The sequence below is a fragment of the Diachasmimorpha longicaudata genome, chromosome 14 (assembly GCF_034640455.1).
Source record: "Diachasmimorpha longicaudata isolate KC_UGA_2023 chromosome 14, iyDiaLong2, whole genome shotgun sequence".
Taxonomy (NCBI): domain Eukaryota; kingdom Metazoa; phylum Arthropoda; class Insecta; order Hymenoptera; family Braconidae; genus Diachasmimorpha; species Diachasmimorpha longicaudata.
In genome coordinates this window covers 5,538,367-5,552,851 of record NC_087238.1, presented here as the reverse complement: position 1 = coordinate 5,552,851, position 14,485 = coordinate 5,538,367, and the positions used below count along the sequence as shown (strand labels likewise).

The 14,485-nt window shown below is 40.2% G+C and overlaps 1 protein-coding gene across 2 annotated transcripts in view; it reads left to right on the top strand.

The window, feature by feature from the left end:
- Wb (wing blister) overlaps positions 1–14,485 on the top strand; it is a 62,963-nt gene that overhangs the window by 13,806 nt on the left and 34,672 nt on the right. The window contains exons 4-14 of one of the 2 annotated variants that reach the window (XM_064134047.1): positions 6,802–7,041; positions 8,266–8,496; positions 10,113–10,349; positions 10,422–10,580; positions 10,744–11,040; positions 11,741–12,001; positions 12,215–12,462; positions 12,538–12,769; positions 13,330–13,556; positions 13,795–13,982; positions 14,168–14,449. In XM_064134047.1, coding sequence (XP_063990117.1) covers positions 6,802–7,041; positions 8,266–8,496; positions 10,113–10,349; positions 10,422–10,580; positions 10,744–11,040; positions 11,741–12,001; positions 12,215–12,462; positions 12,538–12,769; positions 13,330–13,556; positions 13,795–13,982; positions 14,168–14,449 — 2,602 coding nt within the window. The remainder of the gene's footprint in view (positions 1–6,801; positions 7,042–8,265; positions 8,497–10,112; positions 10,350–10,421; positions 10,581–10,743; positions 11,041–11,740; positions 12,002–12,214; positions 12,463–12,537; positions 12,770–13,329; positions 13,557–13,794; positions 13,983–14,167; positions 14,450–14,485) is intronic. The other variant, XM_064134048.1, reaches the window with a different exon arrangement.

Below are 14,485 nucleotides of genomic sequence, written 5' to 3'. Positions count from 1 at the left end.
AAAATACCATTTGATAAACGAGAATAAAAACAAGGGGATGTGGGCACGTTAAAATAGCCCTTCGATACACTAAAATTATTTATAGATAATTTTCTGATGACTCTTGATCGGTAATGAGAAAAATAGTTCCTCTCGAACACTCGAATAAATACTGAGAATTGACTGGATGATTGAAAATAGACGATATCGAGTGGACTGTTGGGTTTATTGGATAATTTCAGATGAGAGCCACGTCGTAGCCAGACAACCACTTGAGGGCACTCGGTGTCGGGTTCATATCACGTGTCAAATTAGTATTTATCAAGGGCTCGTACAAATTAATATAATCGTCAGAAAATCACTCTCACAATTAATTCCATTAATTTATCGTAAATATGTTTATTTTATTTTTTTTAATTCGCATTCAATTATCGCTATTATTCATAATTGAACCGAGTAAATTGCGGTCCTGTAGGCTGAGCACTGTCATCCTCAGTCTGACTTTTCAATGCATACGTAACGACGCGTTGAGGGCAACGGTTGAAAGAGAGGGATTAACTGGGTTACAGGGAATATGAAAAGAATTTTTGAGTGACATGCTACTTGACGTCGCACACACGATCGAATAAAGTACTCCATTGTTCAGGGATTATCTCCCTCTTGATGATAGAATGGGGAGAAAAAAGACACCAAATATTGTCGTCCAACTTTTCAAAATATTTCGCATTATTTTATTCATTCGGTTGATGATCTTAAAGAAGTTAAAATTAAAATTTATATTAAAAAGGGCTGAAAATTTCCATCTCTGGTCCTTATAGTGTAGGGCATTTACAATTTGAAATGATAGAACTACAAGCCATCGTATTATTTATTAAACTGGCTTATCGTTTATTTGTCGCGAGTGAGATTTTTTCTCCTCGTGGAATTCCCTCGACTTTCGCAGTCTCCCGAAGGCCACTGACGAATTAGGGAAACGCCAAGTATTGGCAGCAAGAAGTTGCCACACGGCCATCAAACACGGAAGATAAATACGAGGTGAAGACAAGAAACCGATGGACATTTGGCTCTTCTCGTGCACATGGCTGAATGCCACGACTACTTCACGTACGGCCAATTACGAAAACTCAACGCGATTCCGGGGAATCCCTGGAATCTCTCTGCTCGCTAATTGAGCACCTGAAGGGGAGGTTTCAAGCTGAAAGGGCTCTCTATCCACAATCATTAGTGCTTTTAACCTATAGGTTTTTCATTTTTTATTCAACACCAGTTCGTGATCGGCTCTAGCGTGATGATAGGCAATAAGAGAGTTTACCTTCTGCGATTACGTTCACGCGAGTTAGACTGAATTGAATTAATTTCGTATTACAAATTTGCGAAATTCGGAACGAGCAATTTTTTTAATCAACAAGATACTCTCAGGTATTTAAATGTGCTGGAGATTACTCCCGCAAAAATTTATTTTAGCGAGGGAATAGTTTTTTTTTTTTTAGTTCAATTCACTTGTTGGTTTATCTCTGAAAAAATAACAATTGATGGTTATCTTATTTTGTTCTTATGTCGAACATAAACACATTGTAATCTCCAACCACTCGAAACACCCGGCGATAATACTCCTCTTATTTTACATTTATAACTCCATGTGAATTTCTTGCTCCTCTTCTTTCCCTACACACGTGCAATCCTCACACCGGGTGCGAATGATTATCTCATACCGGAGAAAGCGCAGAGCAATAAATGCACAAGCCACGCGAGCACGTATACGGAACTCGATACTTTGAAGAATTTTAGTTGATTTTTATCCTTTTGGGGGGGGTGACTTTTTTTTCGAGATGATACATTTTTGCAGACACATTGACGCCGTGAATATCTTCATCCCTGGGGTATTTTTATGGGGTAATGACGAATGACGAATACGAGGAGAAAATTAATTAATTTCACTTCTTCATTCGCCAGAAAGAAATTTTCTATCATTTGAAATATCAGGGGAATCGTTTATTTTCATCTCACATTTAATTTAATCATCTTCATTGAGTGAGAATAATTGTTCAGTTGTGAATTAAGAACAAATCCTCTTTTGATCTGTGATATTTTGAAATTTTTCGTCGGTTAATTTATCGGAGTTGAGGTGCCGCGGGAGATAATCGGATTACGTCGTCTCGCATTACATTTAATTCCACCTTGCAATTAATACCTGCCAGGCCCAACTTTCCGGCTTTATCAAGCCAGGATATCAGGAGAGTGCCACTTGAAAGTAGCGCGAAACATCGAACAAATAGAATGAGAAATTGTGTCCTCCTTTTTTTCCAGTGATTTATTAGATTAGAATTTCCAGCTGAAAATGTCTCGTTCTCTTTTCCTCGCGTGTTGCCCAAAAAAAGACAATTTTGTCTGCAAATAATTAAGTTCTTTAGTGGAAAGGGGGAGAGGGGGGGGGGAGAATGTCATGGGTGGTCTCAGCACATCGATTATCCACTGTATACACTATTTCCGGTGTGAATTTACTCTTAGACTCCTCCACACGTCGGCAAACATCCAAAAGTCGTTTGTCCGAGTCTCATCTGAGGATAGACGCAAAATAAATGGAAATAATAAAAATCGTCACGCTGATTGCGGTGCTTGTGTGAATTCGTCTAAACTGTTTCGGAGTTAAATTTACGAGGACGTGTGACGAATTGTCTCGCCAACGCATGTGTCGTGAGAATTGCAATTTTTTTTGTTTGTTTTAATGGCATAAAATCTAGAGATTTTTTTTCCGGAAATTTTGATCGAAAATTTTTTTCTGTGACGTTTTAATATTTTCGTGTCAAAGCCACGGTATCACTACACACACATTGTAAAATTAAAATTTTCTAGTTTGTCTGTCAAAGTAAAAACAATATCTGCGAAAATGTTATCGTAAAAAATTAAATAACAGAGGTGGGCGGTTAATAGTCAATATAAAAGCATCCAGATAGAGCTCATGCTGCGAGGGTTATAACGAAAGAGTCTTGTCTGCGTAATTCGTACTGGGTTACATTTAGCCTCGCAATAATACCGAGGGGTTTGGAATTGGATGGCGTGGGTGCATCCACGGAATGATACAAAGAGGAACGGGTAGATGCGAAACCTCATGGTGAATCCTGTTAAACAGACAGGGGGAACGCACGCTGAGAGTGGTCAGGGATTTTTAAACGCCTGGTAAACACAGGTAACTCGTGTGTTCGTGTTACGAAGGACTTCTCCAACGTTTAGTTGTGACATTATGTGTGTGGGCGAAATGAGGGGATTCATCTCACCCTCGTTAGGAAATCAGTGTCACAGGTGAATTTTTTTTTTTCATCTCGTTGTGGCCGTAAAAAATTAAATACAAAAGTTATTCTTTGAATCCATCATCTGGGGGAATGTTTAATTTTTATTTGAAATGTAGGGGATATTTTTTGATCCAGCGATTACTCCCTCAATACGATTTTCTCAATATGAACCGTCGAATAAGTCACTTGAGTTTCCTGGAAACGCAGGAGTCGTGACGATAAGAATAAAAATGGGAGGAAGGGGGAGGATGGCTTGGAAGTGCTGGCTTCGTTGAGTTAGTTGAAAAAAAAAAAGGAATGTTAAATAAAGGTTTGAAAAAAGTATTTTTAAAATGCGAAGGAGACGCCGAAGTTCTCCTCCCTTGAGCAACGTGCAAGCCGGTTGCTCCACTTCGCTAAGAGTCTCACGGTGCCGTCTCAGGGCAGCCCTTTATGGCTTGTACACGCTCAACTATACGAGTCTCTCAAGCACTTGCAAGAAGTACTTTTTAACTAAGGGCAACCATAATACTTGTGGAAATACGAGGTTCTGAATTGTTTTTTTTTTTCCTTTGAGTTCTGTGGCAGTTTGTGAAGTTGTGGTAATGGAGACGATTGAAAAATAAATTGCAATTTTTTTTTAATTCGGTGATACGAAGGAGTGTAGTGATATATTTATTCAATTGTTCGTCCCACAGAGTGCTACTGCGTTTAAAAATAAATAGTGCTAAGGGGCGAGTGCACATGAAGAGAAAATACAGAATTCTCGGCACGTGACTTCTTTCGCAAATGAGCTTCATCGCCCACCGAAACTCGTTAGTCATAGGTCGTTTACGTGGTGGCAATTAATTCTCCCTTCAATTACGGTTAACCAGACTCAGGGTTAATTACATTCATCCACATGAAGGTTAATAAATCACTGGATTTTCTTTGATTTTTTAATCTAACTGGAGTTTAGTCGAGAGTGCAACTGAATTTATCACTAACAATTTATGACGATCTCAGGTTTTTTTTGTTTTTTAATTAAAAAGCAATGGGCATTACCGAAACATGAATTTCAACAAAAATGAGCAGTAGCTGTCAAGAATGACAGATAAAAATTTACTTCCACATGAAGTCATGATTTATACTAAAAATCATGAAGTACCGTAAAAAAAAATATTATTTCGCATTGAATTCACCGGTGACACGGAAATTCGCGAGAATAAACGTGAGTCGAGGGAACAATGTGCGTAGGACGATGTCATCTTGAGTTCAGATGGGGTTTGAGCATCAGCAGAGATGGTGGGATAACAATTTCCACTCTTATCACGCATTCAAGTCTCCAATGAAAAATTGTTTTTCAGTACTCCATTAATTTTCCTTTCTCACTCCGTCTCCACTCGACTTTTTGTTTGCACAACGCTCGTGAGAAACTTACTGATGAGTCTTGTGAATCGCGATGATGGTCAGGGGGATGAGGGGGAGGTGGGGGGAAGGGGAAGGGGGGAAATTCAGTTAAACCGATCACCAAGTTTTCCAAGGCTCGATTATCGATTTGCTTCATCTCGCTCTTCGGCTATAAAGCCATTTCTGTCATTCGATGCTAATGCTCGGGTGCGAGCATCCCTAACATGGTATACAAGCATTGCATTCACCTGAGAGTACTTCGATACAGGCGACTAACAGTCGCCGTAACGTCGATCGTGGGATCCACGACATCGGAAGATGGTGAAAAAAAACCTGGGGATTCACATTTTGGTAGAACAATTTTTTTTCTCCGCTGATTATGATAATTTTTTTGATAGTGAAACCGGCGAATGACCAAATCGAACGTTCGATGCACTTGATAAAAATTGTAATGAAGATATCGATGTATTGGGATTGATAGTGATATCAGTGTCGAGATCAGGATCATTATAAATCCTCTATCGACTGTGGGGTCAGTGGGAGCACCTCAGTCAAGGCCACGGTCATATACTTTCGACTTTACCAGTCACTCCGTTCATTCCCTCGTCAAAACCCAGTGAAAGTACTCTGCCCCTTGTCACATACACTCCCTTTTCCCTGAGCTGTTCCATCGTTTGATTTTTTTGTCATTTTTTTTTTACGAAATTCAAAACTTCCGCGAGTTAGTTTAGCACACACGACCTGCCCTCACAGTGGGCACACGTGTGCACACATAAATATTTAAGTGGAGTCGTTTTTCCCTTTTTGTTTTGTATTTTTCTCTTCTTTCTCGCCTCACGTATTTTTATGTAACTATTTATCTCGATTTGTTCCCAACATCTTTAATATTTTATGACTACGTGTCCTTGGAGCACAGGTTTTTCCTGACATAATCACTTTTCCCCGTTGGCGAGATCAATGTTTTTCACAATTTTCCAATCAGCAAATTGATGGCAATTCCGGAGAGAAGACAGACTTCCTCATAGGGTGATCAATCTAGGGGTGAATCCCTAGAAAAATAGAAAAAAAAAATCGAGTGACAGGATTAATGGTTTTGCAACTTCCCTCGGACATCCTGGACATTTCCTGCCTGAGTAATTAATTCGTGGGGAGGTTAGATGGTGCGGGATAACCCTGGAGTGAGGTCAACCCTCTCTCGAACCACCTGTGGCGCCAAAACTAGCAATAGAGCTGCCGACAATCACAAACCCTCGAGGACTCTCACTCAAGTCCATTCATAACGTACATTACCTTCATAATCCAGTGACATGAGCTTTTACTCACGGATTAGTCTAATCTCTCGATTACGTTAAAAATCACTCCGAGAGTAATTCCCCAAATTTTTTTATTCCCCATCATAGAACTTCAATTCAAATTATTTCCCAAAATAATTCATCGGGCGTTTTGCCCGTGGGTGGAAAAATATGAATTACCACTCCCCATTATCTCTCCAAACCTAAAAGAAGTCGAAAAATTTCTTCCCATGACGTACCATGAAATATGATGTACTTGAAAAAAATACACGAGATGAATTTGGAGAGGAAGGAGAATAAATAAATCGAGTGTATAGTCGATTTTTATCTCTAAAAATTTACAAAACCAATTGGAGATGAGCCCCTATAGTGCTCTCAAAACGATCATTTTACTGCTATTATCTTTGATGCGAATCGACGAAGTAACGGACGAATCGACAACCAAGAATTAACGAGCCAATCTTACTTCTGTCCAAATGATTTTTTTTATTCTTCTTCTCCACCTCGTCCTCCCCCTCTCCCACCACTTCAATTCCCATTGCGTTGTTTCATCCTTGGGTGTCTCGTGCACATGCGAAAACGACGCCCACTTTCGGTCATAAAGACAGATCACGGGCCAAAGATACGTGCGAACGTGCTCCGCTCATCGCCATTTAAGGAATTGGCCGTCGACTCCAATTTTTTATTTTTCAAAATTATCAAATTAATTTGGTGACAATTTTGCTTTTAAAAAATTGGCTCATGTGGCCGACTCTTTGATGACGAAATAACATATTGCATTTTATCAACAATATTTTATGAATCCTATTTTTTTTTCTGAGGATATTTTCAGTGTAAATGTCCAGAATAAATACCTAAAATGTTATTTTCAGATTTACCAAATTGAGAACGTGATTGTGAAGGCAGCAAATTCACCACGACCTGCTGCATGGGTCCTGGAGAGGTCAGTCGACGGTGAAGAATTTCGTCCGTGGCAATATCATGCACCCAGCGACGAGGAGTGCTGGTCCAGGTACTCTGTTCCGCCTGTCACTAAGCCCATTTACATCGCCGATGATGAGGTCATATGTACCAGCATGTATTCACGTCAAACGCCCATGGAAAATGGCGAGGTAAATAATATTTTTAATTCCCACTTGAGCGGGTGGTGCCTCTATCAAAATTCCTTGACTGATTGCAATTTTTTGTTGAGCTAATCGAGTTCTACATCAAATGTTTATTACAAAAATTTCACTACGTGTCTTATCCGGTTGTACGGCTTCACTACTGAATGAACATGAGTTTTTTCGAATAAAAAAACTAGAAACACGTTTTCTTTTTGAATGCGGTCCCTCAAAAATGAGTAAAAACGATAATTATCTCGATATTTCATAATTCAACTTTCATCAAATGAATTTATAATACTAATAATAATAAAATTTAATAGAATGTTTTCACAATTTCACCGTCAAAACGTCATTGACTCGAACAAGCCGCTACTCGTCGACATGCTGCATATCCCAACAAACCCAATCATTAATTATCATCCGGTTTACGAGGTACGCGTGTAATTACATGATTGGATGATTATCGAGCGTGATTTTAGCGCCGGTTGTTATCGCTCTCCCAGTCTCAAGATTGTGGATTCAGTGAATGAAAATACTTCCGGTTGTTCTCATTCTCATCCAACGAGAAATATCAGTTTTCTCAAAATCCTCATCACCTTCTTCAGCTCAATGAACCGTTAGATAAACTGAATCATAATCTCTGGTCCCTCTGTTAAAAAAATAACGTTAACATTCGGGATGATGGGGGAGAAAAAAGATTGAGGGGGAATTTTTTGAAACAACTGCATGGCAGTTTAAATATTTCTTCCTTCAATGTCGGAGTCGAGAGTAAAACTGGCGATTCTTCCTCTCTCCATTCTGGTCTGGGATCGGGTGCGCGTGGTACGTGAGATCCCTTACAAGGGTCGGCAGTTACAGCCGTACATGGCCGGAATGTAGGGATCTCACTGTTTTTTGCCATTTTGGCCTCCACTCTCGTTGAATACTCTGTCCCTTTTACGTTTATCATCATCGTGTCCTTACCCTGTGCAATGACCCGCAATTAACGCCTTTTTTGTGTTATCATTTCGAGAAATTCTAGGTATATTCGACTCGATATGCGATTTACCCTCAATCAGGACAAAAAGGGATGTGAAAAACAGGGAATAAATTTTTTTGTGGTACATCTTCCACCAACAATGACTGGAATTTATATTTTGAGACGTTTGAGCCAAGAAAACATTGTCCTCACTTTCGTCCTGATTATAATGGACAAATTATTAATTAATTTCCGTTGTTTTTTTGCTTCAGATTCACATACAATTAGTGAATGGTCGTCCAGGTGCTCAGAATCACAGTGAAACCCTCCTGGAGTTCACTCAAGCCAGATACGTACGACTCAGTCTGCAGGGATTGAGAAGAGCTGGTGGTGCATTGGCTGACAAGCGTCGGGCATTCTACTCAATAAAAGAGATCAGCATTGGTGGTCGCTGTCTGTGCTCAGGTCACGCGTCTCGCTGCCGTTACAGCGCTCGACATGGGGTAAATTTTCCACTTTACATCATACAACAGATTGATTGCTCGAGTCACCAATGGCTTAATCCTTTTTCTCGGAGGTATATTCCCCGCGTCTTTCTCAATTTTCTCTGATAATTCCCATTTTTATGCGTCACTATTTCCTGACGATTATTAATGATCGCTGGCAATGAATGATCATTGAGTTAATTAGGAATCCGAGAAAATCAATAAATCATTGGACTCGAACATTTTTTTTATCATTTTTGCGTTTATCGCGTGAACAAGATGATTTAGGGAGAAACGTCGTACATTTTTTTTTTCGGAAATCATATTTAAAAAATCATGCATTCAATTTTCTTCATGTATTCCTCGGAATCTTTATAAACTTTAGACTCCCATTAATTATCATTGTCCAAAGCCATAAAATACTTTCTCCATAACTTTAAGAGGACTCGTATTCTCAGTGTTTCAACGTGTGCACACGTGCTCACGTATATGGTCATTGCCATAGTTGGTCCCAAGTGCAGGAGTTATCTTTCGCCTTGTGTGTACCGTCGTGATGCACACTTGCGAAATTTCTCGCTCGACTGTCGGTCACGATCTTAAGTTTAATGTTCAAACGGTGAAATATTTTTGGTGATAAAGGCAGATCAAAAGACCCACCGACGGATTTTATTTCAATGGAATTATTATTCTCGCCAACTTGTGAATCGGAGGGAGTTATTTTAATCAGTAATTTTTTTTAAAGACAATTTGTTTCTCAACAAAAACAAGTTAGTCAAAATATTCAACTATTGCTTCTCAGTATAAATTTTCCTGTCTTTTATTCACGATAATTTTGCAAAAATAACGAATCACCGCTAGAGGCATTACACTACGCAATATGTAGCAGAATACTCCCTCTCATAATGTATACATTATGCATAATGTGCACGAGTGAGCGTGTACCAAGAGGTACAAAAGGAAGGACAACCCATTCTCGGTGGTGCATAATTTTATTGCCACCTATAAACGACTAGTATAGGGCGAAAAGACTTATCTCTATCCACCCGGTGCATCACCACGTGTTCACCCCATTGTGATGTACTTCCGTAATTGTTCGGTTAACGTGCATTTGAGATTTTGGAACATTACTCATGACGAAGTAATTATTTTCCGGGATTATGTGTTTGCGGAGAGTTTTATTCCATCATAAAATACCGGAAAAATTCACTGCTAGTTGGCAATTACTGGAGATGTGGAGAACACTCATTGGAGACTCTTGCAGATGACTAGACATACACAATTCTATTTTACTAATCAACATAATTTTTGAGTCCTCCAGACGTCAATCCAATAGAATCGTCGACATCCGCCGGAAATGAGACACTGAGGCAATGAGAACTCGTACAACATTTGTCATTTATCAGCCTTTCTCTTTTGAAGATTGATCGAAATGTTATTCATAATCTTCATGAGTTTGAGTAGTAAATTAACGAGCGATTCAGTGTAACGAAGCCATAATTCTTTTAGTAATTTGTCAGTTAGAAACGTCTCCAAGTTTAATACGACATAGACAGTTACAAACGAATAGTTTAGTAATCTTAATCGAATGAAAAATGAAAACATACGATAGAAATGGAATATTAATAATCTTGTAGCATCAAGAATGCGAGTGTGAGCGTCACACATGCGGTGAGAGATGCGACAAGTGTTGTCCAATGTTCAATCAAGTGCCCTGGAAGCCAGGGACATCGGGCAAGGGTTTTCACTGTGAAAAATGCAACTGCAATGGTCATGCTAACTCCTGCCGTTACGATCCGGAGATAGCGGAGAGACGTATGTCCCTGGACATCCGGGGAAAGTATCGTGGCGGTGGTGTATGCATAAATTGCACGGTAAATCAATCGTTTAGATGGATTTTTATATTGTAAATTACAACATCGATTGCTGATTCATGGCTGTTGCAGGATCACACAACGGGAATAAATTGTGATAAGTGTCAAGTGGGCTATTATAGGCCTAACGGAATACCGACAGACGATCCGTCGCCCTGTATACTCTGCGATCATTGCAATATGAACGGGAGCACTGGATTTTGTACACCTGATGAAACATATCCTGGAAAGGTAATGACATTGAATGATTATAATTACTCTCGGGTTATCTATAATTTTAATTTTTTTATTTTTTACATTTTTGTGTCTTCATAATTTTTACAAAGTCTATGCGAGACCAAAGTGTCTCGTCACCTCCTCGTCCGCTAATCTCCAACTCTTCCCTCAAATTCAGGTAGCAGGTGCTTGTGAATGCAAACCAGGCTACTCAGGCTTCAGATGTGACCAATGTGCAGCTGGTTATCGTCAGTTTCCTGACTGCATGCCCTGTCCCTGCGACCGACGAGGGATTCTCCCGTCCCACGACTGCGAAGGAGATTGTTTATGCAAAGTAAATGTCGAGGGTGAATTCTGTGACGATTGCAAGCCGGGATTCTTCGCCCTGACGCGAGACAACCCCGACGGATGCCTCAGGTGTGACTGCTTCGGCATGACCACTGAATGCAGAGCTGCTAGACTAGTCTACGACTCCGTAAGTTCAACAAATCCGTATCTTTTCTCGTTAGGGGGCAATTACAACTGACGTTTCGATTTACCACTGTGAGATAGACAAGTTATTGATGGAAAATTGGTTATTCGTGGGGATAATGGGCTTTTATCGGGAGTTTTGTCAATTCGGAGTGATAAAGGAGTAGATCAATAACTCAGGGACATGGAGATATCCGTTAGAAGATGAACTGGATAAGGTTGGTGCACTGGTGACTGTGCTCATATCTTGGAACGACTGAGAGAGGCCTCTCATAACCCGTAATTACGTCGCACGAACGATTCTACGTAATAGCATACTCGGGATAAACGAGGGTGGACGCCTTGTCCTCTATCTTTTCCCATATTATTATAAATATCAACGCCCAGCCATGAAAATGTGACGTTTACATTAAAATAAAATTGTTTCGTGTTTATCTTGCCCACACGAACAATTTCATTGTTATCTTTACGGAAAATAGATCGAGATTATGTAATTTGAAAATAGAATCGGTTTCGAAGGACGTAATTAATCAATTTTTGTCATTTCTCAGACTCATAGTTCGGTTTATCCCCCAAAATCACTAGTCCGCCCCTTTTCGGAACGTCCTTGTGGCTAGAAGATGCTGTTAGTACGTCTTAAGAAAACATCTTGAGTGCGTTTGTCCGTGTGAAACTCATTCTTCTCACCTTTACCCTCAATACAGATATCCACATTGGATGGTTGGCTAGTAACAGATGTAAATGCGTCGAGGTCAATTGTACCCGGATTGGACCCAGACAACGGATGGCTGACACTTGCATCCTATGAGGTTGACTATGAAAGTCCATTTTGGCTAGCACCCAAGATCTATGCCGGAAATCGTCTGTCTTCATACGGGAGTAATCTCACTTATGCTGTAACATGGATTGTCATGCGTGGTGACACCAGTGGTAAACCAACCACCGAGCCAAACGTCATTTTAGTGGTAAGTATCATTTTACTTGCTGTCACTGAAGAATTCGTTATTGCTAGTTGTAAGAGAAGAGAAAATGAGCTGAGAAAATTTTTCATTTCAAATATTCATCAGCACTTGCCAGTAAATTTTGGAGTTTGTAATTATAGACGTTTTTAAGGAATTGTAAAGATATTTCTTGAAGACATTTTGCATTTTACATTCTGTGGTTTTACTAATGTTTAGGGCAAGAATGGAATGAAAATTGCATTTGGTGAAGAGCCATATAGTGGTCAAGAGGCTGAGATCTCGGTACCACTGCAGGAGGAAGGCTGGTTTCACGTGGAGACTGAGGTGAAAAATATTCAAGTGAGACCTAGGAGAACTGAGTACGGAGGGAGGCCTGTCTCCAGGGGGCAAATGCTCAGGATTCTTGCCGATGTAAAGTATATCATGATCAGGGCGCAGTATCACTCGGAACAGGCCGAAGGAAGGTAACGAATAAACAAAATCCCTTTATTAAACTTATCAATTGATTTTTCCTGTAATTAATAAATATTGTTCTTCAGTTTACTCTCTGTGGTTCTACCCATCGGTGAAAAATCACCTGACGGGGTGGAAACATTCGTGGAGCATTGCACCTGCCCCGAGGGATACGCAGGCCTTTCCTGCGAATATTGCGCCTGGGGATATGTTCAGGTGACTTTCAATGGGACTGATCATCAGGATCATTACGAGTGCATTAAGTGTGACTGCAATGGACACGCTGGGTCCTGTGACCTTATTATGGGTGAATGTAAAGTGAGTATGATATATTCATGGTCTTAGCAATGCTTTTGTTAATTGAAACAAATACTTTCGCTCCCTATATTATCGACGGTAGATTTTGCTTGTCGTTACCATTCGTTCGGTAAACAGAAATCAAAATACTTGAAGTGACTCAATGGAATACGAAGAAATGTGCTTTAGCAGCTTAGGGAAATGAATTTTTCTTTTTATCATAATTAGTCACCCAACCCGTTACCACGGAGTACGTGGTATGCTCTTCGAGGCAGCTCCGGGTCCGGGAATTTTCTACAGTCGATTTTTCCAGTTTTTCGCGTTTTTCTCGGCTCCTGGGTCTCCTGCCGCCAAAAACGGCCCGGCCCAGTTAGCCACGTACTCCGTGGTGATGCCTTACCGACGGGCACGTTCAGCGTTACTAAATTTTGCGGGTGAAGCCATTCTTTAACCGTCGGCAATCTGCCCTATAATCTCTGCTCGTAGTGCCGATCTTTGATTGGCGTAGGGGGGATTTACTTTCGCGGAAATCCAGTTTTGATTAATTCATTTTCATTATGAATGATTTTTTTAATCCTCAGATTTGTGAACACCACACAACAGGACCCAAATGTGATCGTTGTGCTTCTGGATATTATGGTGATGCTACTAGGGGAACCCCAGGTGACTGCAAACAGTGTGCATGTCCCCTGACCATAGCTACCAACCAATTCAGTCCCAGCTGTCAGCTGGATGATCCTAAAAATTCCACTGGGAATTACGTATGCACCCAGTGTCCCGTGGGATATACTGGAGATCATTGTGAAAGGTAAATGAAAATGGTCGACCAAAAATGATTCTTATTCCCAACAAAAATGAAAAAATAGCTGAAAGAATGCTTTTCCTAGAAACTTTTCTCCTCTTTGTTAATTTCCTTTCAACTCAATCATGTTAAATTATTAATATTCGTAGCATCTAAATGAATAATGCTGATTCGTGCTGCAGAATGTTCAAAGTTTTTGAATTATCAAGTAACTCTCATTTCTCATCGTATTTTTATTGTTAAGTTGTGATCTCGGATACTTCGGTGATCCCACGACGCCCGGGGGCACTTGCCAGGCCTGTCCCTGCAATGGTGGTACTTGCGACCAGGAAACTGGTAGATGCTTGGAATGTCGAGGTAATACTGAGGGCTGGGCATGTGATAGATGCAAGGAGGCACACTACGGGGAACCGCTAGACCAAAGTTGCCTGCGTAAGTTTCTTATTATCTGAAAAAACTGGATGACTTTATTGACAAACCTTTCATATTGAATTCAGATACAAATATCTTCATTTCAGTAATTTAATGTCCATAAAATGGGGAATTGATGGCTCCCGCCTTAACAATCCAATAATCTTCATTTCTGTGAAAATAAATCTATGAAATATTGCTTTCAGCTTGCAATTGTAATCCCAACGGCAGCATCTCACGATTATGTGATTCAGTTAGTGGCCAGTGCCTCTGCAAACCCCTATTCACTGGTCGTGACTGTTCCACCTGCATCGAGGGCTATGGCAATGTAACTGCTGGCTGTCGTGAGTGCAACTGTGACGTGGGTGCTATCACCAATGCCTGTGATCAAATAACTGGTAGCTGTATATGTGCACCAAGTGTTACCGGAGATACGTGTGATAGGTGTGAAGAAGATCATTATGGATTGTCCATCGATGGCTGTCAGGGTGAGTGCCAACAATATTTTCTTCATTGATTTTATA